The sequence below is a fragment of the Equus asinus genome, chromosome 17 (assembly GCF_041296235.1).
Source record: "Equus asinus isolate D_3611 breed Donkey chromosome 17, EquAss-T2T_v2, whole genome shotgun sequence".
Taxonomy (NCBI): domain Eukaryota; kingdom Metazoa; phylum Chordata; class Mammalia; order Perissodactyla; family Equidae; genus Equus; species Equus asinus.
In genome coordinates this window covers 39,421,111-39,444,136 of record NC_091806.1, presented here as the reverse complement: position 1 = coordinate 39,444,136, position 23,026 = coordinate 39,421,111, and the positions used below count along the sequence as shown (strand labels likewise).

Here is a 23,026-nt window from a genome sequence, read left to right as displayed (position 1 = left end):
TTTAATTAGGGCAGTGGAGAGCGGTGGATGACTTTCAGGCAGATCTCTACAAAGAACTTCCCCTCTGCAGAAGAGTAGAGGGTAGGAAGCCTGAAGGGGGGGTCCCTGCCGTTAACATATCTATCCCCTCCTCTGCCCAGCCCCTCCTCCATCTCTTACCTGCACAGGCTGGGTCCAACCACATGAGGAGGTCTGCAGTGTCCAGCTGGACTGGGGCCCTGCACTTGGAAAGCTTGTGGTGGGTAATGGGCAGTCAAGGGGGCAGCCTGGGCACGGATGGACACCCCCAGGGGGCTTACCTAGGGGGCTGCGGTATCAGAGAAAGCCTCCCAGGGAGGAATGTAGAGCCAAGGTGGGGAGGCCCAGGGCCTAGTGGACACAGTTAATGCTCCTGAGGGTTGGCTCTGCATCCCATTTGGCACCATGGGCATCAGGGCCGGCCCTGGGGGAGCCACACGGCTCACGCTCCAGATGCCAGGCCTGAGTTCCAGAGCCCCACCAGAGCCAACCTGTCTCCACGGAAACCCGCCCCCCTCTCCATGCCCACGGCCCCTGGCACAGGGGCCCATTCACAGCAGGGCCTGGGTACGGCTTCCCACTCCCCTAGGGGGTCACCCCAGGGCAAACGCCCTCACACCCAGGCGCTGGCAGCACACACACGTGGTGGTATTTGGGTTCGTGTGCACACGTGGCATGTCTGTGTGCCCTGCAGCAGGAAGTGGTGCAGGGGGGATGGTCTCCGTTGCCTACCCACCTTAGCGGGGGGCTTGTTCCCCTGAGGGGAGAGGGTCAGGCAGGCCCCAAACAGTCTGATGCCTGGCTGAACTGGAGGCCCCGCATCAGGGATCACGGTAAGGAAGCCAGCCCAGGGAAGGAGCGCTTAGGAACGTTTGCAAGCGGCAAGGGAGAATCTCCTAGCAGGTCCTGGTGGGTCCACAGACCACCTCGTTCTTCACATATGTCTTTTCATTTAATCTTCACAGCAGTCTGTAAGGGAGAGATCATTAGCACTGGTCAGAGGAGGAAACTGGGGCCCGGAGGGGTGGAGCGTCTCACCAGGTCACTCAGTAGAGCAGGGATGAGATTTCAAGTCAGCCTCACTTCAAAGCCTAGGTCTTAACCACTGGGCTACACTGCCTGGTGCCTCCCGTATTCCACTAGGATCCGAGCCAGCCTGTCTCTCGGCCCATCGCTCAGAAGGGAGTGCCGGGAGTGCTGGCTGCAGAGCTGGACTCCGGGCGTCCCCACTGCCTCCTTTAGTGCTCGAGGAGTCCCCTACAGCCTTTGTTCTCACGTCCCTGGAGTGGGGTGGAGCCTCCTTCCCACCCTGTCTCCTCTCCCTCTTACAGGCACTGTGGAAGGATCCTCTCACTCAAGGGGACGCACCCCTCACTCCCTGCTTGGCACCTGCCAGCCCTGGAGGAGCCTGATGAATTGGCTGTGTGTGCCCCCCCCCAACCCCATTCCTCCCTCTCCAGCCCCCGCCTGGTTGGGGAGGTGCGAAGGGAGCGATTTCACAGCCTGTCAGCTGAGGCCTAAAAATACCCAGAACTCTGAGATGCTTGGGCAGGGGGAGGAGAGAGCAGGGACCAGGGATGGGGTAGTGAGGGGTGCAGCAGTAACTTGGCCAGAGAAGCCCCAGGGGCATCACAGTTCTGCTCCAGGGTGATGGGCAGACCCTCTGTCCGCAGGTCCCCCATCTGGCCCCATATCTGGCAATGACAAAGGGGGACTGGTATTTCTAGGGTCTTGAGAGCTCACCTCTGGCACTCAGACCTAAGGGAGGGCTTAGTCTCAGACTGGAACCGTGGACCCCAGGCCCCCCAGACCCTCTGGTCGATGCCTCTTTCTCCTTCTCCACCCCCAGGTTGGCTGGCATCTTCAGACTGTGGGAGCCAGGTTGGGCCTGTGCCCGCTTCCTTCCTGGAGAAGGTGCCCGCTTCTGTTCGGGGAGAGGCGTGAGGAAGGCAGCGTGGATGGGGTGCCGGCAGGTGTGCGATGTGACGTGCGAGCCACCCAGGCACTAGAGGGGGGCAGAGGAAAAGGGGTGTGGTGGCCCACGTCACTGCCACGTGGCTATGTGCTGAAGTGTGGCGCAGGGCCCCCGCGCGTCAGCCAGCGCCCAGAAAGGGGGATGTGTGTGTGCATATGTGTGGCCCTGCTGGAGTCAGCCTGTTCTTGGTGCCGGGATGCTTGTGGAAGTGTATGCCGGAGCGTGGCCCTTCCAGACAGAAATGGGGTGAAAGCACAGGAGTGGGGGTGGAAGCGTGAACAAACATATGTCATGTCATGCAGACACGTGACAGTCTGTGTGCTTCCATGTGGAAGCATGATGGCATGTGTGCCTGTGCAGGGGGACCTCTCTGGGACACCATTAGAGAAATAATGCACAGTGGCAGCCCGTGCATGGGCTCTGGATCAAAAAGTAATGGGTTCAAATCCTACATTTGCCATATATTGATTAGGTCTGTGACCTTGGGCAAGTTACCTCATTGCCTCATTTCTCTGTCTGTAAGATGGAGACAATAATGCGCCTACTCCAGGCGGCTGCTGGGAGGGTGCAATGAGTGATGTGTGTAGATCGCTAGAACCGTGCCTGTCACAGAGTTAGTACTAAGTGTATACTAACTCTTATTGTTGGTCCTGCGTTTGATGATATAGGTGGGAGCACCAAGTCGAGAGAGGCCAAACGACCTGCCCATTGTCACACAGTAAGTTAGTGGCAGAGCCAGGACTAGAACCCAGGCTCCAGTGCCCTAAGACAGGGCTTGTTCAAGTCTAGGATCTCATGACACTGCCCCGCCCCCTTGAGCCACGAGAAGCCCCTGCAATGCAAGACTGTAACCCCATTGGCATCTGGGGCCTAGATTCTGCCAGGGCTGGGCTGGGATCTTGGGAACTCGGGGGTCTGAGCATCTTCAGATAACGCTGGGGTGGAGGGCTCCTCAGGGCAGTGGCTAGCCGTTGCCTATGCCACGGGCTAGCCTGTGGACTTGGCCAGTTACTCAACTCCCCTGAGCCTTGGTTTCTCCCCTCTAATGGAATAGCATACTTTATAGGGTTATCCTGGGGATTAAGTGAGGTCCTGCATGTAATGTCTTAAGTGGCTGGAAGGCTGTACCTAGTAAGAGCTCAGTAATGTTGGCTGCAATTATAACCCATGCAGAACCCTCCCACCCAGTGCTCCATAAATAGTGACTTCTTCTGCTTCTCTTCCAGCCCCTGGCTACCCTCTCTCCCTTCCGCCTGCCCCCCTACACTCCATGGGGCTTAAACTGATCAGGGACTGACTTGCTGGCAACCAAGACCTGTCTTTGTCTCCTGTTATTGGCTTTGCCCAGGAGGGAGCAGGACTCACCACTGGGACTTAGCCCCTGAGCCCTCTACATCTGGCCTCATCATTCACTTGCTATATGACCTTGGACAAGCACCATTTCCTCTCTGGGCCCTGATCCTCCCTCTGTAAAGTGGAGAGGCTGGACCACACACAGTCCCAGAGCCTCCTGGTCATGTTGCTCTGTGACCAGGAGGGTCCTGGCTCAGCCCCTAGAGGGGTGGCAGGTTGGCAGGAAGATAAGTGGGCCGGCTGCCCTGGGTAAGTGGAGCATCTGGGGCCTGAGCCGGCTGGTGGCCTGCCATGATGCCCGCCCGCACCTGTGGCTGCGTAGGAGGGTGTGCAGGCCCGACTGGCTGGGCACTGACATTGGGGGAGGCTCAAGGACAATGACGTAGAGAGAGCCCTTCTTGGGGCCCTGGGAGCTGTCACTCCAGCCGTCCTCCCCGGCTCTCCTCCCCTTCTCCCTGGGGCTTACCTTCAACAGTTCCTTCTTCCTCCCTGTCCTTCCTCTCTCCTTCCCGTTCCTGGAGTCTCCCAGGATCTTCCCCTCTCTGCCTCTTCCACTTCTGTCATCTTGACCATTTTCCAGGGTGCTTCTTCCTTCCTCTCCCTCTCCCCTCTGCTCTCTCTCTGCTTCCTGAGATTCCTCCTTTCTCCTTCCTACGACGTGGCCCTGTTTCTCTGGATCCTCCTTGCTCCCCCTGCTGCTCCAGAGCCTAGGTCTCTCTCTTACTCGGCATGTCTAGGCTCCTTCCAGCGTCTTGTCCCCTGGCTCTCTCCCACTTTAGAATCGCTCTCACCCCACCTCCCTTCTTCCAGCTCCTTGGAGCTCCTTACTCCTCCACCAGACCCCGTGCCCTCAAAAGTTTCCTGGTCTCCTTCAGCCGACAGGGCTGACCCAGGCAATGTCTGTGGCTGGTGCTGCTATGCAGTACCTCAAAATGCCCCCACCTCTGTGAGTTGAGAAAAGGGGTCAGCCCAGGGCCCAGGGACTGGCAGCCTTGCCTCCTAATTAGCAGGAAGTAATTGCCTGGAAAAAAAAAAATTCATTTAGACTGAGACTCTGGGACTCCAAGTTAGAGCTGAGCCAACCGACAGCCCCTAGGAAGCAGGAAGAGGGAAACAGCCCAGGTCAGGGCCTCAGGAAGCCCCTCAGGAGACAAAGGCCCTCAGGATTTCCTTCCTGTCTGGCCTCCAGGATCTCAACCTTGGGGATGTGGGGAGAGAGCACTCAGCTGGGAGTCCCACCATCTTCAGCTGAGTTCTGGCTCCACTACTCACTGTGTGACTTCGGGCCAGCCACTTATCCCTTTGAACCTTAGTTCTCTCTCTTGTAAAATCAGAAGAGGGCCTCACTATCATGAGGGTTGATTCGGACAGTGGCTATAAAAGCACTTTGCAGGCTATAAAGTGCTGTGAGAGGGTGAGGTGTTACTGTCTTCCTCCATGGGGCTCTCAGCTGAGACTTGAGGGTGGTGGAGGGGTGGGGTGGTCCTGGAAACACCTAAGGGGCAGTGAGGCTTCCAGACATGGAAAGATGGCCAGGTGGGTCCAGCTGAGCTGTAAGATTAAGGGCGGACAGATGTGGTTTCCCATGCCAGGCTCAACACTCGCCAGCTGCACCACCCTGAGTGGTCACCTCACCTCTCTGAACCCCACTTTCCTCATCTGTAGGATGCTGATCATGATGCCTCCTCTGCGGGGTGGGGGTGGGGGGGAGCGGTAAGGCTAAATGAGATAATGTTTGCCGGGCTCTTAGCACAGTGGTTGGCCTATAGTAAGTGCTCAATAAAAGATATTAGCTGTATCTACTGTAATTAAAGGCTATCATCTTTACTCCCTGTCTGGATCCAGAAAAGCTGTGATTTTGGGTGATATCTTCAGGTTTTTGGAAGGAGGGAAATTTCTACACCCAGTCTAATATCAAGCAGTCCCTAGAACCACCAAGCAGATCTGCTTCACAGAGAGCCCCCATCGCTGGAGGGGGGAACAGGAGTGGGCTGCAGCTGTGGCCTTCCCCCCACCCACCCCTACTTTTTCCCAAGGAGAGGCTGTGCGCAAGTTTATTTGGGTGGGTGTGAGGTAGAGAGTCTCTGCCCTGGGGGAGGCATATTACAGGCCTTTGTGTTCGTCTTGATAGGGCTGGCCCTGCTGCGAGAGGAAAGGTTGCGTTTGTTTAAACAGGCCTGCTCCACCTACCTTGGAGGAGGGAGCAGGAAGTTTCGCCTGGTCAGTCGGGCCACCTGGGTTGCGTCTTTGCTGTGAACCGGCAGCATGGCGCCCCAAGGCGGCCAGAACACAGTCGGACAGCCTGGAGCGTGCGGGTGTTGGGCAGCGCTGCAAGCTCAGAGCGCCAGATTGCCCCGGGAGAGGTGAGGGGGCGGCGGGGGCCGGACCGTCTGCCGCTCCTTCCCCACCCGCCCAGCACCACCGCTGGGGACCTTCTGTGTTCCTGCTCTGAGCGCAGTACCCGCGCCAGCCGCAAGGAGGCAGTGCAGCGGGTTCCTTTTGAGGAAATGGAATGTGGCATTTGCGTTAGCGGGGAGGCTCTTTTTGTCCCGAGTTGGGCTGCTGACTGGGATCCTCGGCATCTGAGGACCTCACTGGGGAAGGGGAGCTCTTGAGGTCAGCTGGTCGCTGCCGTGGCTTCAGCTCGGGGCTGATCAGGGAGGAATTGGCAGAGGAAGTTTGGACCACTATGCTGCAGTCCTGAAAAAGGTTCTGGTGGCTTGGATCCCGCTCGCCGGAGGCAATGCACAGGGCGGCCTAAAGGAGGACGCAGTCCCGGCACTGAATTCTGTTTCAGCACCAAGGACAGAGGAGGCGCGGCTGAGCGCTGTTTCAGCACCGTGGACAGAGTTTAGGGCGGCGCGTTCAGTGGCTCTCTCCCAGTATTTGTGGCGCTAGTGATACCCCAGAATACTGTAGAATGGTACCTCCAAGAGGGAATCTCAGACACCCTGTTTCTAACGAGGAGACTTAGGAGTGAGAGTTGAGTTAATTGCCTAAGGTCACGCAGCCACAGTGACACTGGGTGGCAGAACTGGATTCAGATGGGGATCTGTGGTCTTCATCCATCTCTCTCGCACCTGGATTCCCATTAGTTATCTCCCTTCTTCCTAAACATCTCTGAGAGCAGCTTCGCACTATGTTGCATGCCCAAGAGCCCTTGAGCTGGCAAAGATTAAGTGTACTCCCTCCTCCCTCAAAAGCCCAGGTCAAGAACCTGAATCCCAGGATGCAAGATTCCTAGCTGCTGTGGCTTTCATGGTTCCAAGCCTCAGGTGGGAGAGTGTCAGGGCAGGATAGGTGCCCTGGCCTCTAAGGAAGTCTGTAACTTGGGGAGATAGAGTTGAGTCATCAGCATAAGGAACTCTTAAGTGCTCTGAGATCCTCAAATAAAATATAGCACACCATTCCAAGCCCAGCTTCTTTGCAGCTGTGTATTATTAATAACAATAAGATGCTGATTTAGGCCAAGGCACACCAATACATTATTCATAGGAGTAACTAGTGGTCAAGGCCTGCACTTAATCATCACACATCCATGATCCTGCCCCCACTCCACACTCCTGGTGGAGAGGCCCTCCATCTGAGCTCCTCCTTTCCTGGGTTCCTGCTGCTGTGACAGACGTGATCGTTTTCATGACTGCCCAGGCAGCTCATCAGCTTTGGGATCAGAGTGGGTGGGGAGGGTGACAGGTTCCGGGCTAACTCCTGGCTGGACACTGTTCAACCTGGGCTTCCTGCTCAGAGCTGGTACCTGGCCCTGTCCATCTTGAATGGCTTTGACCCTGGTGACTTCCAGACTCAGCAGCTCTTAGGGGTCTGCAGATGCCCTGTCTCCCTCTCCCCCTCTTTTGAAGCTGAAGACTGAAACCAGGTGCCCCAGGCTTCCCTAAGCCAGGAATTGTGACAGGTAGGGGGTGGCTGTGATGAGGGGAGTGGGTCACTGAGCAGAAATACAACGTGGATTTGAAACCCTCGGTAAACTCTGGAATACTTTGTAAACCGTTCTGCCCTGAACAAATGTGAGCCATTATTACAAGGGCCATGCTCTCTGAGGGAAGAGAGAGCAGAGATAGAGAAGGCTGGCCAGGCCCCGCTCCCTCATGAGGAGTCGGAGTGCTTGTGGATCCTGACATGTCCCCGTCCAATTTCTTGCTGGAATGGCTCCTGGCCCATCCGGATAATCCTTTATTCGCTGTTTACTCACTTGGCATCTCCCCTGAATTCTAAACCGTCTGCATCCAGCCGGCCTCTGCGGCCCCTGCCAGCACTCTCCTAGCTCACTCACGCATTATCTGTTTTTATTACAGTCAAGGTTGAAGAAGCTTGCTCGTGCTAAGCCCCTATTTTGAGCTACTCATAACTTTCCAAAACAATTCCCCTCGGGCCTCCCCTTTGGCCAGCCTTGTTCCTGGGTGAGGCCGTAGGGGTTGTGGCTGCCTCCAGGCGGGTGGCCTTCTGAAGGATGCTCAGAGAGACTGCCCGGAGGGCATGGGGGTGGGGCCAAGGCCCAGCTTTCCTGGGAAATAAGTGAAGGGTTCTGTTCGTGCCTTCCTTTTTCTTTCTTCCTTCTACCTGCCCATCTCTTTTCTGTTTCCTATTGCAGGGGATGAGCTGCCCATTTCCAAGGTGGGTGGCCTGGAGGGGGGCTGTTTTTGGATGGAGAGGGGAAAAAACATTCAGTATGACAGAGTCCTGGAGCTTTGCCTGGCAGTCTGGGGTTCAGAGTTTAGCTCATTGGTTTTCTCCCCACTGCTTTCTCCCCACCTCTGCCTTTTTCTGGCTTTTTTGTGTATGTAGGATCAGGAGGAGGAAGGGGAGTGGGATAGGCACCAAAAATGCCCCCCTCCCCATGCCCAAATCGCCCTGGGGCTGGTAGGCTCTGCACTTGTAAATACCCTCCCACCTTCCCCCATTTCCATCTGCTCAGCATGCACGTGGAGGGGTGCTTCCTATGGAAACCTGTGGTGCCAGCTTTCACTGCTTTCCACCTTGAACGTCATCCTGCAGCCGCCAAAGGATGGGGGGAGGCGCTGGGGCACGATACGTCCTGGTGCAGAATCAGGCAGGAGGAGGCGGGATCAGGATGGGAACGTGCTGACAGAGATAGCCTCAACCACCCCCAACATCACTCGCTTTATGTCCCGGATAGTGGTTGCACCCTAGTCAGCACCAGAGACAGGGCCTGGGCAAGTGCTTGGGCACCCCACCCACTTCCTCTACCTGCTCCTATTGGTCCAGCCCCAGGCTCCCAACCCCCAGCCTTTTCTGAGACCCTTAGGTGGGTTGAGCCTCTATCTACTGAGGGTGGAAGGAGCCCCCAGAAAGGTGTGTGTGTGAGAGAGGTCTTGGAGTAACTAGGGCCTCGCTCTCTTTGGTAAAACTCTTAGGGAAGTGGCAGCCTTGTCCCTGGCTGTTCTTTATTTTGTGTTCACTCGGTTTCTTTCTTCTCTTGCCTCTGTCTGTCCTCGGAGTGACTTGTTTCAAGGCTCTGCCTCCCTGGGATGGAACAGGAGTGAGAGCTGCAGGATTTGAGGTCTTACAGACTGGAGTCCAATCCTGGCTTTACGGCTCTTCTGCTGTGTGTCCTTGGGAAAGCATTTAACCCTTCTGAGCCTCAGTTTCCTTCTTTGTAAAATGAGCGTGAGAGTGTTTACCTGCAGAGGGGTGCTGAGGGCTGTGAACCTGATCCAGTGTTGCATTCCTTAGTTACTGTGATTAAGGCACCTAGTAAGGAAGGCAAGGGCCTGGGATCTGGGGGTGCTCGAAAGAGGGGAGCAGGCCAGGTTGGGAGGGTATGGAGGTGACAGGACAACTTTGGAAGGGCTGGATATGGGGAGTGTGTGTGTCACCATCTGAGTGTGAGAGAACAAGTGAATTCTAGGGGGAAGAGCCGATGTGCACAGGTTTCCAATGTGTCCAGGAGCTTCTCCGTATCGTGTTCTGGGCTATGGGCTGTGGGAAACTCTGAACAATGGAGAGATGGGATCTTACCTTATTGGCTCTGCTGGGGGGACAGGCCTACTGCCAAGAAAACTAGGTTGGACCCAGGGTCAGTTAATTCAAGTTTAGAGAAGGAAGAGGCTGCTGTGAGCCCTTGTCATCAGGGAGGGCTTCCTGAAAGAGGTGGGCTCCCCTGGGGCCTTGAATAATTTCATGCACTTACTTATCCAACCTCTTGTATGTACTGGACCTTGGGCTACAGAGATGAGCGATCTGGAGTCTCAGTCCTCCAGATGCCCCCAGTGGGGGAAAGACATAGAAAGTACAAATTATTAATCTACAATGAAGAAATGCCACAGTTACAGGAGAAGCAGGAAGAAATGTGAGAGGGGATGAAGACCATCTTTGTCTAGGGATCTTGAGGGTGGAGAATAGAAGGAAGGGCATTCCAGGCAGAGGGAACAGCTTAGGCAAAGCCTCAAGTGTGCAAGAGGTTGGCCTTCTGGAAGGAAGGAGAAGAGTTAGGTGTGGCTTGGGCATGCTGTGTAGCATCTTCCAGAATGCTGTCCCCTCAGCTCTGAGGGAGGCAGCTGTAGCTGTGGCAAAGGACAGGCTCCAGTTGCCTTAGTTCCCCATGCTCCTTTCTTCCTCTGTGAAGTGGAAATACTGGTGCAAGGTGGTGGGGGATCTCACGAGATGGTACATATAATCTTCCTGGCACAGTCTCTGCCACAAACAGCATGTGCTCAGTTAATGTGGGCTATTATTTGGTCCTGACGGGACCCCAGCAGGGGACATCAGGGGTTATCATCATCATTTGAAGGTAAAGCCCTGAAGCCCAGAAAGGGCTTGCCTGGGGTGACTGACCAGGGGCAGAGGTGGGACTTGAATCCAGGCCATCTGCCTCCAAGTCTCCTTCCTGTCCCACTGCTCTGCCTCGAAGGACAGACAGAATCTGAGTAGATAAATAATGGGCAGAGGGAAGATCCAAGGCCAGAGGAAGTGCATGAACGCCTAGAGACCGTGGGTGGCAGGGTGGGCTGGGCATCTGCTTGTTGCCATGGGTATACATGCGTGTGTGTGTGAGTGTGAACATGAGTGTCCATGCAAGGGGTGCATCTCAGTGGAGTGTGTGTGTGAGCCATAGCTGTCTGTGTCTGTGACCTGCGTGTGTGTACCTGCTCCGCCTCTGGCTCCCCTCCCATTCCCCTCTGGGCAGCTGGTGCTCTTGCCCTCAGAAGTCCATTCCCTCTCCGGCAGCTCCCCGGGGCATCCCAGCAGTCAGTGGGCCTGTTTGATTCTGCTCATCCATAAATCATGACTTGCAGAGGAGATGAGAAGGAGTTGGGAGTGGGGGCAGAGCCCTGGCAGGGGACAGGGTCCGGTCTGCAGTTCATACCTGAAGCCCAGCCTGGCTTCCAGCTGCCGCCCCCCGCCCCCCCCCCGCCGACACCTGCACGCCTCAGCCCTCCCTATTCCTTGCCATAGGCGTTCACTGGTGCTTACTCTTGGTCAAGCCTTGGGCCAGGTCCTGTGGCAGGGCTCAGGGGTGCACAGAATTGAGTAAGGCATGACCTCTGCTGTCCTTTGGGGAAAACTCGATGTGTATCTAGTTCAGTATTTCATTCAACACTCATTGAGTGCCAACTGCATGTCCCAGATGTCTCTAATACAGGGCACGACGTGGTGATGCCAGGATAATAGCCAGCATTTATTGCCTACTTATTCTGTGTCAGCCTCTGTGCTAAGCGTATTATATGCACTAATTCCTTTAAACCTCACACTTGTCCTATGAGGCATGCACTATTATTAGCCCTGGTTTACAGAAGGGGAAACCAAGGCACACAGAAATTAGGTCACACGGCTTAGAAGAGTAGCAGTCAGAATTTGAGCCCAGAGAGTCTGGCTCCAGAGCCCTGGTACTTAATCGCTGCACCCTAAAAGAAGGGTGCAGGCACAGTGTGATGGGAGCTGGGGGCAGGACATACTAATTCTCACTGGGGAGATTATGGAAGGCTTCCTAGAAGAGGTGCTTTTCATCTGGGTCTAGAAAAATCAAGAATTGTCAGGCAAAGATGGGCATGGAGGAAGAAGGGAGGGGTCATGGGGTGTGTGTGTGTGTGTGTATAAAAGAGAGAGGCTCTCAAACTCTGTCACTGCAGCCTCTCCCATCTCTTCCTCCCATCTTGTTTGGGAGACAAAAGAGATAACATATGCAAGCTTTGAACATTCATCAAATATTTACTGAGCCCCTCCCATGCGTCAGCCTGTCACAGAGGATATCAGAATGAGCAAAGCAGATAAAGCCCCTGCTTTCATGGACCCTGTAGTCTGGTACACAGTAGGTACTTAATAATGGTAGCTTCTATTACTATCATTATTCCTGGAGGCTGGGATTCCTCCTGACTCATTCTTTCAACAAGCATTTATATAGCACCAGCTGTATGCCCAACTCTGTCCTTGGTGCTGAGAAGACGATGGTGAACACAAGAGTGAGCCCTGCCCTCACAGAGCTGATGTCCTATAAGGGAAGACTCTGTATGGGCATCTTGTCCACCCTCAGAGGTGGGCCGCCTTCTCGGACACACAGGCTTTATCCTGAGAGCCCCTTGGGGGTGGAGGGGTGGCATGGTCAGAAGCACAGGCTCTGGCCACAGGACTCTGCTCGATCCTTATTAATACTGGGCTCTAATCAGCTGACATGCCTGCCACAGGCCTGGGCAGAGGGGCAGTGACATGCCTGAGCCAACACCTCACTCCCAGGACACCCCTGGGATGGGACCCAGGAGGCCTGGCTCTCCTCGCTCCTGGCTCCTCCTGCCTCCCAGGTCTTGCGATGTCATCTGTCTGCCCTTGTCTGTGTCTCCCCCTGGGAACCCCGGATGTCTCCTCTGCCCCTGGATAGGTCGTGGAACTCAGCTCTGTCAAAAGGCTGACTAGAGCTGCAATATTTTCTTTCCCCAATGTTAATATGCTGACGCTAAGGGGACTTGAAACCATGTATGTCATCAGAGGAAGGGTTAGGAGGGCCAGGATGGCTTTGCCTGGAGAAGACTGAGAGGGGACATGAAAGCTGTCGACAAGGATTTGGAGGCCTGTCATGCGGCAGAGGGAGCTGACTTGTTCCCGGCGGCTCTGGAGGGCAAGCTTAGGACCAGGGAGAAAGTTATAGGACGACAGATTCAGCTTGGCGCAAGGCACAGCAGCCCTCCCTAACGATGCCCATCCGTGGAGGGCCTGCCTGCCGCAGAAGTGGCTTCCTGTCACCAACCGGGCTGCCCGGGGCGGGAGGTGTGCGTTGATGGGGCCTGACTCCATGACTTCCAAGGTCCCTTCCAGCCCAAGACACTGTGACTCCATGCTCTGGGAATCATTTCCCTCTGGCTGGCAGGCAAGAATGTGCTTGTACCCCTGGATGGCAGCATCACGTGCTGGCCGAGGACAGCATGTCACTTGTTCACAGTACCAGTGCGATTTGCGATGGCAAGTGTTCGTGTCACCCTGGCTTTCAGGGCTGTCTCAGGGATGCTGGGGGGCCTGGGGGATCTTGGGGAAGAGGGGTCAGGCATCTGGAGGATGATGGCATCTACCCATGCTATGGGGGATCCCAGGGGTCCCACCGGTCCCAACTCTCCTTAGCCACACGTCCCTTCCTTCACGTGGAATTTTCTGCAAAAGCCCAGGATGAGAAACAGGGAAGTAATGCTGCTTTGATGAAGAGGGCCTGAGAGACCACATCCTCATCTACTCAGCATCCACCTCTGTAGCCCCTGAGAAGTTCTTGGGAATCTTAGGGGTTCCACAGAGCACACAAAGCAGAGGGTAGATTCTGAGCCGGACTGCCTAGGTTTGAACACTGGTTTCACCACCTACTAGCTGAATGACCTAGGACAGGGTACCTGACCTCTCTAATCCTCATTTTCCCCATCTGTAAAATGGGGACAGTGAGTAAAATGCTCACCCCACTTGTTGTTGTGAGGACTAAGTTGTTACTCATGTGGGACCCCTAGAACACCTGCCCTTCATCAAAGCAGGGAATGGTCGGCTCTTGCACAGATGAAGGCACTGACATCAGAGAGGTTGAGCGCCTTACCCACGGCCACACAGCTGGCTAGTGGCCAGAATAGGGTCCCAGCCTAGTTCGCCTAGACTCCAAGCCCAGTGCTCCTTCTGCGTGCCCACAGAATGATAATTGCTTAGGATGGATGTTCCCTGGGTCTCTGGGGACCGTTCAGAGTGTGCCCACTGGCTTCTGGGATCAATAGCCGCTGTCCTCAGGGGCTCTCCAGCCTACAGCAGGGGTGGAGGAGCAGTTTTTTGAGAAGGACTGTGTTTGGCAAAGAGGGAACTCTGGGGAGGTGACCCCTTGGAGAACTGCCCCATGGCTAAGAGGTGCGTGGAGGAGAGGGCACGTGGAGAGGGCGGGCACTGGGGCAGAGGGGCCCACTTGGGCCTCCAACTCGCCCCCTCTAACACCCCCTCTGGTCCTGCCCCTACCCTGCTCCAAAACCTTCCATGGCCTACAGAACACAACAGGCCCCTCAGCCTGATAGACAAGCCCCTTCCCCATCAGGCCCAACCTCATTCCCAGGCCCTCCGCGCCCCATAACCTGGTCTAGCTCCTCAAACAACATGCCTGACCCTTCCTCCCCCGCCTTGCCTTTGCTCTTGCTCTTCCCTCTGCCCAGAATGTCCTATGTTCTCCTCAGCCCCATCTTCCGGACCACACCAAACATCACCTCCTCAGGGAAGCCTCCCCAGATTGCTCCCTAGTCCAGCTATCACCTCTTTATTTGTGCTCCCAGAGCCGTCTGTTTATGTCTGAGAGCAGACTAACACCGACAGCCCTAATAATAATCCTATCTATCTATTGAGTGCTAACAACAACCCCATAGGCTGGGTCATTATCATCTTCACTCTATAAAGGGGAAAATGGAGACACTGAGTAGTTAAGACACTTGTCCAAGGCCACACAGCTATTAAGAGGCAGAAGCTGTACTCACACTTGGGTCTTTTCTCGGGTATTTTGGAGTCTGAAGCCCCAGGCTGGGTGTCCTGCCACTTGCTAGTTCTGGGGCACTCGACATGCTAAGAAATAATTTGTGCCTGTCCCCTGTGCCTCAGGGTAGGTAGCAGTGGAAGAAAGCTCAGCCTAAGAATGGAATTTATTTTATTTAAAAACAAAGGAACAAAGGAAGGTGTGGGTCACCTGGTTTCTCAACCCACACAGCACCCCCAGCCCCTTCCAGTAGGCCAGGGCAGCTCCTGTGGGGAGCACCGGAGAAAGTGCAGGCCCCGTTCCTGGGAGGCACATTTGTCCATCTCTTAACCACAGGCCTGAGTCTTGGGGCCCTGGTGGTGTGCCCTGTGGCATTTTGGCCATCGCTCTCCCCACTCGTCTTGCCCCCCTCTCCCTTAGAAGTCTGGAGGTTAAAGATGGAGGCCTCCCATCTGGCCTGAGGACTTTGGCAAATGTGGCCCCTCCAGCTTTGCAGAGCTGTGCTCCTCTGCCCCGGGGAGGCAGGAGCAGGACAAGTTCCTTGGTGTCTGCAGGTTGGCCAGGGCAGAGCTCCTGGGTGCTATGGGTCCTGAGGTTGACAATGAACTGGGTGCAGGAGCATCCTGGCAGCCGAGGCTGTGGACTCGGGATAGGAGGAAGCTCAGCTGGCCTGGCAGGTGGACAGGTGGAGGCCGGGCAAGGAGGGCCTTTTCCCACAGCTGGGAGGCTCGGGAAATTGGAGAGGGAGAGCTGGCACCCGAGTGATCCTAGGGAGAGCAGATAGCGAGCCAGCAAACCAGCAGCTAGCGAAACAGGGTGCTAGAGTGGTGGCAAGAGGGAGCCCCGGGGGCCCTGAGAGCTGGGGCCGGCCACTGAGCCCTCCTCCATGAGGCCCCAGGGCAGAGCAAGAGAGATCGCGATTGCAAAAGCTAAAACTGCAGGAACCAGGACCAGACAGAGATTGTCAACTCTTAATTACTGCCACCACTGGCACTGGAAAGCCCACGCAGGCTCCTCTGTAAATAAACAGCGGCTCCTTGACTTCAGGACGCATCCCGGTGCACACATATTTACAGAGCACGCGGGATCCACACCGTTCTCTCCCGGCTCACTCCCCCACATTGATCATTTCTGGTCAAGTGTTGCCTTCCTTACGTTTGGCTTGGGCTCCTGTTGACAACCCACCTGTCAGAAAGGAGGGAGGAGATTTAATCCACAGTCACAGGAGGAGAAAAGTGAGTTGTTATGTGGCTCGTCCAAAGCCACAGAGGCAGCCAGTGGCAGGATTTGCACAGACGCCTGCGATTTTCCTCCCAGGACAGGTCTGTCGGGGTGCAGGACCCGGAGCTCTTGGAATGGAAACTGCAGGGTAGCTCCTGGGAGCATTTAGGACATTGCAAACACCGTAGGTGGGGCTGGAGCCCATGGGATGGGAGGCCCAGAAGCGAGCTCAGGGGATAAGGGGTGGGAGGGTGGGGTGTACAGAGGACAGCTGGGTGGACATCCAGCCCAAGGACAGCTGAGCTAAAGGGGGCAAGGGCTGGTCAGGGGGTTCCAGAGATCCCCACTCTGATGACAAATGTGGCTGTTGAGTCTTGGCCAGACCCTCATGGGGCAGATCTGTTCAGAGGGACTGTAGAAATAATAATGACTGTTTGGGCAAATTTAGCTGGAGTTCTGGCTCAGAGTATGTGTGTGGCGCGTGAGTATGGAAGAGTGCTGGGCAGGGAGGCTGTGCAGAAGCCGTGGCTGTCTTAGAGGTACTTGAAGGGCCTGTGAGGCCTGGCTGGGCTAGGGGCACACTGGCCTCTCCCTTTGAGGGTGTCAAGTTTGGGGGATGGTGCGGATCCATGGACTCACACAGGGCCCATGCAGGGAGGGACTGGGAGAAACATCAACCTGCAAGATTCCCCCATTTTATAGATGAGAAAACTGAGGAGGAGAAGAGAAGGGCCTTCCCAAGCTCAGCCGGCAAGGCCGAACTGGGGGCTCAGAGCTCCCAGTGTGGGGGCCAGATGGAAGCAGTGGGATGGTTGTTCTAGGGGGCTCTGGGCTGAGGGAGGGTGGCTGGCCCTAGCCAATGAGGGTCTGACCTGTGCGTGTCCTCCCCAGGGGCACCCACCCGCGATGTCCTGCTGGTCTCTGCCATCATCACCGTCAGCCTTAGCGTCACTGTCGTCCTCTGCGGCCTCTGCCACTGGTGTCAGCGCAAACTGGTGAGGCTCCTGGGGGCCCCGGGGGCAGAGCCTGGCCCTGCACCCCGGCCCCCACCCCCCCGACTATTACAGGCTCGTGAATGCTCTCAAGGGCGTGCGCAGATGACCCACCTGCCCGCGTTGTCAGGCACACTTCCGTGGAAATTCACACCACACGCGTGCACGCACTCTGCTTGCCTGGGTGTTGGCCCCATATGTACACCCGGAGCCACACACCTAGGGACACATGGGTGGACAGAATAGGTCCCAGAGGCATTCGCATGCTCGTAACTACACGCACACACGCCCCACCTCCTGCAGAACGAACCGCAGGCACACGCGCGCAGAAGGAATCACAGAATCGCCGCCCCTGCAAGCCCGGCGCCGCGCGCCCCCGCCCCTCTGCCCGCCCCCGCCCCCAGGGCTGGGCGTGGCCGAGCTGGGTCTCCTGGCCAATGAGGAGGCGCCGCCCGCCCCGCCCCACCCCCAGCGCCTACACATCCATCGTGGTCTCCGGGTTTGTACAAGCGCAAACGGCTTCTTTTCATTTTTAACGAGGGCTGGGGAATTAACGAGCAGGATTAGGCCATTAATAAGTAACGAGACCGTCAGGAGGGACATTCGTCACCCGAGGGCGCGGGGAGGGGAGCTGGGCTGAGCCGCCCGCCCGCCCCGCCCGCAGCTCCGCGGAGCCCCTGCTCATCCCGGTCCTGCCGCCGCAGCCCAGAAGTGCGGCGGGGACTTTGGGGGCAGCCCCAAAGGTGGGCTTGGAGAAGTCCCACGTGTGGGGCCTTTCCCGGGGTTAGGTGAAGAAGGGTTCCTGGCAGGCTCTTTCCATCCCCCAGATTGAGAACGGTGGGAGTGGGGGCAGGGTGCCACACCTGGGAGCTCCATTCTCTCCCTGCCCAGCCACAGAGGGACCTTCAGGACAAGGGGGGAGGGCTGTGGCCGTGAGCACTGGGTAGGTGGGGGCTTCATGCCCCGGTCCTATGGAAGAGAAAGGACAGAGACCCCTGGGGAGGACCCTAGAAGCCATAACCCGGCATGCCTCCTTCAGGAAAGGCAAACTCAGGAATTGGAAGCATGACACTCCATCCTGGGCTATTCAGCTTCAGGCCAGCTCTGGCCCACGTGCAAGTGGGAGTGTGTGCTAGTGTGTGTGTGAGCCGGACGGCTCCTTACACGCAGGTGTGTGGAGCCAGGCTGGCTGCCCTGCATTGTTCCTGGATCTCCGGTGTCTGTGTCTGTCTCAGAATTTCAGGGGCGGTGGAGGAGGGGGCTTGGCCACGTGCCTATGTGTGCCAGTGTCCTCGGAGGCCATGGGAGTGGCTGAGCACGCACTGCAGCCCTGTGCATCTTGTCGCAGGGCCCGTTCAGCTGTCTATTTGTATTTGAAGGCAGGGGAAGGTTGTATGAGAGGGCGCTGCTGGTGACCTTGAGTTGGGGGTCTTTTGTGCTGAGTGTGTGGACTTGGAGGGTATGGGGGCAATGTGTCTGTGTCTCTTGGCCCCTGCACGGTGGGATGTCAATCATCGCATCAGATCCCCGTGTGAGCTGATGCTTGTGTCTGCCCCACTGTCCTGGCCTCCCCTGGTAAGTGCTGCAGTGTGTGTGTGTGTGTGTGTGTGTGTGTGTGTGTGTGGTGAGAGCCTCGCCCCCGCCCCCACTCACCTGGGGACAAGAGTTCAAAGATGAGAGCTTTTGAGTCAGATAGGGGGCTGTCCTCGAAGGAAGTGCCTTGAGCAGCTGAGACATACAGAACCTTCCAGGGCCCCAGCCCCTCCTCCCAGCCTCCAGCCAGGAGCTTCCCCAGGGGTCCAGACCACAGTCTGTCCCTCTCCATTTCCTCCTCTGAGCTTCTGAGACAATGTTACTTTGCCCAGCCCCCCCTAACTCTGCCACTCCCCTCCTCCCCCGACCCACCCCCACCCTCGGGTTCCAGAGGCCAGGGAGCTCCTTGCCCAGGCTATCTCTGTGGTCCGTGGAAGGGGCTTTAAGACGCCCCCTACACAGCTGCTGGGCTCTCCTTGCCTGCCTGTCCCCTTAGCAGCAGTGATGTGCTACCTGACAGCCCAGATCCCGTTTCCAAACATTAATAACTTCTTTAATCTCCAGCTGGCTTTTTCCGGATCAGCCTGGCCAACCCCCTCCCTGATAGGCAGGCTGTTGGTTTGGGGCTCCTTTGGGGCTGCCTGATGTCTCCTGGACCCCGCCTGGGGTTCCTCTTGTTGCCCCTTTATCTCCCCCCTGGCCCCCAAATCAAGTCCTGCCCCAGTCCCTGCCCCCTAGCACCCCAGGCTGGCTGCAGAGTGATAGTTGCAGCCAGAGGGGGAGGCTCTGGGAGCTGTGGAAGGAAGAGGGGCAGGCAGAAGCTCCCAGAAAGCCCTCGGTAAACTAGGTGCTGGGTCTTGGGGAAGGGGCCGCTGAGCAGCCTGGGAGGAGGGTGCTGACCCGGGTCATGTCCCCTGCCAAGAGGAGAAAGCAAGAGGAGAGGGGGTGAGGGGTGGGGATGGGGCCCCCCCTGCCTGCCCCGCTGCCTGAAGTGCTGCAGAACAGGGAGGGTGGGATCCTGCCAGAGGCGCCTGTCCAAGAAGGGCCCTTGGCCACCTGGAGCGTCTGCAGACCCCCAGTCTTCCCAGTCAGAACTGGGTAATGATGGCAGGGATCAGAGATGGAGCTGAGAAGGCAGCTGTTGTGGACCCTGAGGACGCAGCAGCCCTCCTTTTTAGCTCTTCAAGTTCTGGCTCAGAGGCAGCAGCCCAGCTGGACCCGAGGGGGGGCAGGGCGCTAGAGGGACTCTTGCAGTGGTGGGTTTTTGAGAACTGCTGGGTGCCAGGTTCCACACCAAGGACCAGACAGTCCCTGCCATTTCGGGCTCCGTTCCTAGGGGTGGGAGCTGAAGTAAGAAAGGAGAGACTAATATCTGTGATGAGAATTTTGAAGGATGAAGGACCTGGGGCTCATCTGGTGACACAACACCATTTGAGAAAGGAGGCCATGGAGGGCAAGGGACTTGACTAGGGTGACATGGGGAATGTGGGGCACTGCTGGGACCAGGAGCCTGGCACCCCTGAGAGGTGGGGCCACTGGAGGTGGAATGAGGGCCCTGCCCCCACCCTCCACACCCTCCGGGGGAGCTCCGCTGCCACGGCCGGTCTCCCTAAACAGGCAGCTCCCATGCAGTGAAGGGGCTGCAGCTGGCGGGAGCGTCGGGGAACGCGGCTGTGCGGCTTTTATTTTGTCTAGGAAGGATGGAATAATTGACTGTTGTGGCTATGGTGTTGGTGTGCATGACGGGATGTTGGGGAAACGTACGCGTGTGTGTGTGTGTGTGTGTCCCTTCCCACTGGGCTGGGCAGGGGCAAGCCAGTGCCCAGCGGAGAATGGGCTGTGGGGCCAGCCCTGGGCCAGGCGCAGGTCCGTGGCCCATGGGTGCGCGTGAGGACGTTTGGTGGCAGCCAGGAATGTTAATGGTGCCAGGCTCTGCATGAGCTAAATTTAGAAACCCAAACCGAGAAGGTGAATGGTGCTCACCTTCCCGGCAGCAGGCCCCGTTGCCTCTGTATGTCCCCTAGCCCGGGACCTGCTGTACCCACCTCCTCCTGCCCTGCCCCTCCCCCACCTCATGCTGGTGTGGGGAACTCTGGGCGGCTGCCCCCGCCTCAGAGTCAGTGGGCAGCCTCCCTTTCTAAGGCTGCCTTCCTATAGGAGGGTGCTCAGACCCAGCCCTGCCTCCCAGCCCCAGGGCAGGAGGACCCCAGGGAGCCCCCAGACAGTGATGGACACAGCCCCAGACAGGACCGGGCATGGGGCCCTCTCCTCGCCCCCGCCCCTCGTGTCACTGGCCGCTGCCAATCTTGCCCTGCAGGATGCCACCCCCACCATCTGGGGGCGGTGACGTGGCCAGCGTGACGTGGCCAGGCTCCTGAGAGCTGTCTGCTCATGGCAGAGGGAGATGTGTTTCTGGGAGCCGGGCCAGAGCCCCAGGAGACAGGTGGAAAGGAGGGGCCCCATCCCTGGGGGTCAGGGATGAGGTGCAGGTCGGGGTGAGCCCCATGGGTGTGCGTGAGAGAGCCGATATCCGTAGGGCTGGTACCCCACAGGGGTGAAATCTTCACATGTTGGCCCCAGACCTTGTTGCCAAGCCTGGGCTCCCATCTACTCCTGTCCTCCCGGCCGGTTCTGGGGAGGCAGGGAGGGTGCAGCCATGTCTTCCGGGAGTGACCCTGGCGCTCTCTCCACAGGGCAAACGCTACAAGAACTCCTTGGAGACCGTGGGCACGCCAGACTCAGGGCGTGGGCGCAGTGAAAAGAAGGCCATCAAGTAGGTGCCAGGCTTCAAGTTTGGGGTGGGGACACGCAAGCCGCCCAAGTGGGAGGAGCCCCTTGGCCGCACACATATTCAGGTTCCCCCTTACTCTCAGCACCTCAGGGGGCCTCCAGGGCTCCACCTTTTCTGCCAGTGCCCTCCAGATCCTCACGACGTTCCAGGACCCCCAGTCCCCTTTTCCGGCTGCTCTCACTCCCAGCACTGTCTTTCTCCACCCTGGTCGCTGACTTCTCCATCCAACCCGCATATCACACACACTGTTTCCAGCCCCTGGGCTGGGGAGCCGCTCTCCAGGGGGCTCAAGCTCTTTTTCTCAGACCCCACCAATGTTCTGAGGGTGACCTGGAAGGGGGGGCAGACCCCTGTGCAGAGCTACTCAGAGGATGGGGAGCGATGGGGAGAGACTCTTCCCTCGCCATCACTTCTGATCCCCCTTGCGGTCCCCTCTGCGGGTCTTGCTGCCTCTGACTTGCCTGGGTTCCCTTGTTTTGCTCTGAGCGCCCTCTTCAGGTAGGCAGGTCTGCTTTCCACTGCAGACCACCTTGGCCAGCCCGTTGCTATGGGTTGCTGGGAGACACCAGGGCAAGCCCCCCTGCCCCACTGGGTTGGGGGCCCTGGGAAGTGGGGGCTCTGTGCCCTCTGCCCAGTGGCCCTGGCCCGTTCCTCTCTGCTGGGCACAGGCCTTCGCTGGAGGCTGTCAGGCCGAGGTAGGGCTGGGTGTCCCTCCAATTCAGCCTGCCAGGGCTGAACCTGCCAGCCAGGGTGCCCTGCCCAAGCGGAGCCTCCCCGGGCCATCCCTCCCTTCAATTCGGGGCCCCTGCCCACCTCCCCACCCCTCCCACTGTCTAGTCCCCCTTACCCCTCTCCTTGTGTATCTTTCTCCCTTTCTCTCTTCCTCCTTCCCTTCTTCCTCTCCCTGCTCCTGAGGGCTGCCTCCCTGCCCCTCCTGGCCCCCTCCTCTTTTTTCATCTCTGGCTCTGACCCTGTTTGGGGCCTTCACAGAAGCTGCGGGTGTGTGTCTGGCAGGGGGCGGGTAAGTGGAGGGGTGGGCCAGGCCGAGGCCGGGGGCGAGGAGGAGGCTCGGAAGGAGGCCACCGGGAGCCTTTGAAGCTGGGTTTGATTGCGCACTCTCCAGTCTTCAAAGCGGAGAGCTGACAGGTCTCAGGGGCTGTCGCAGAGCCCGGGCCCCAGGCTTTCTGAAGGCGGGAGGAACCACGTGGGGGGAGCGCGGGGCCGGCCCAGCCCAGCGCCTGGGCCACCTCCAGGCCAGGCCTCTAACTGAGTTTGTAGCCATGGTGTGGGCCAGATGACCATAACCTTCTGGAAAGGGGTGTGCGTGTCCTGGATGGTCCTGGAAAGGGCCACGAGAGGAGGCGGGATTCCAGCAAGAGGAGAGGGCGGACAGGAGAGGGGGCAGGGGGCTCTGCAGGCTGCAACCGCGCCCCTGAGGGCTCTCTGAGACAACGTGGGGCGACAGCGGGCCGTGCCCCACCTCCCTGCTGAGCCTCTCCCCCCAACAACCCTGCTGAGCTGCAGACCCTCTGCCCCAGGGCAAGGAAGCCACCATTCCCATCTACAGCCCCCAGGGTCCTAGGCCTTCGCCTCCTGCCGGGGCTGAAGCCAGCGGAGTGGCAGGAAGCAGGGCTTTGCCCCTGCACAGTCACCCCGTGGCCTTAGGACCTCCTCCAAAGGGATCATCTTATCAAGGATTCTGGGAAGCTGCGTTCTTCAGCAGGGCTTCCCAAACTGTGTTCCTCGGAGTACTCATGCCCCACAAACGATTAATAGTTATTCTGTGACCAACTAAGTTTGGGAAACACTGCACACCATATCGCCCTCTGGAGATACTGATATTCATTGACACATTAAAGGCTCTGATAAGTCCTGCAGTCAAGGAACTAGCGTTTCACAAACTTATTTAATTAAAGATCCTTTTTCCCAGTACCACAGCAGACAACCTGAGGGACCTTGGAGCTCCTTGGAACACAGGGTGGGAGACCAGCCTAGCAGTGATAACCCTGGTGGATCTTTCTCTCTAGGACCTAGGGTGGATAGCCCTCAATTTTGGAGACCAGGATGGGGTAAGGGGAGGGCGGCCTTCCAGTTGCTCTGTCTCTCTGTTACATGGGGGGAGGGGGACCAAAGGATATCGCTGGTAAGAAGAGGGTCTTCTGTGGAGGGAGCCTCCCCAGGGAGGGGCCTGCTTCCTGCCC

The 23,026-nt window shown here is 57.6% G+C and overlaps 1 protein-coding gene across 11 annotated transcripts in view; it reads left to right on the top strand.

Moving 5' to 3' along the window:
* The window catches only part of SYT7 (synaptotagmin 7), a 66,680-nt gene that overhangs the window by 13,197 nt on the left and 30,457 nt on the right, over nt 1-23,026 (top strand). For 10 of the 11 annotated variants that reach the window (XM_070487943.1, XM_070487944.1, XM_070487945.1 and 7 more), the window contains exons 3-4: nt 16,401-16,504; nt 20,728-20,807. In XM_070487943.1, the coding sequence (XP_070344044.1) occupies nt 16,401-16,504; nt 20,728-20,807 (184 nt within the window). Of the gene's footprint in view, nt 1-16,400; nt 16,505-16,715; nt 17,001-20,727; nt 20,808-23,026 lie in introns of those variants that run through there. The other variant, XM_070487950.1, reaches the window with a different exon arrangement.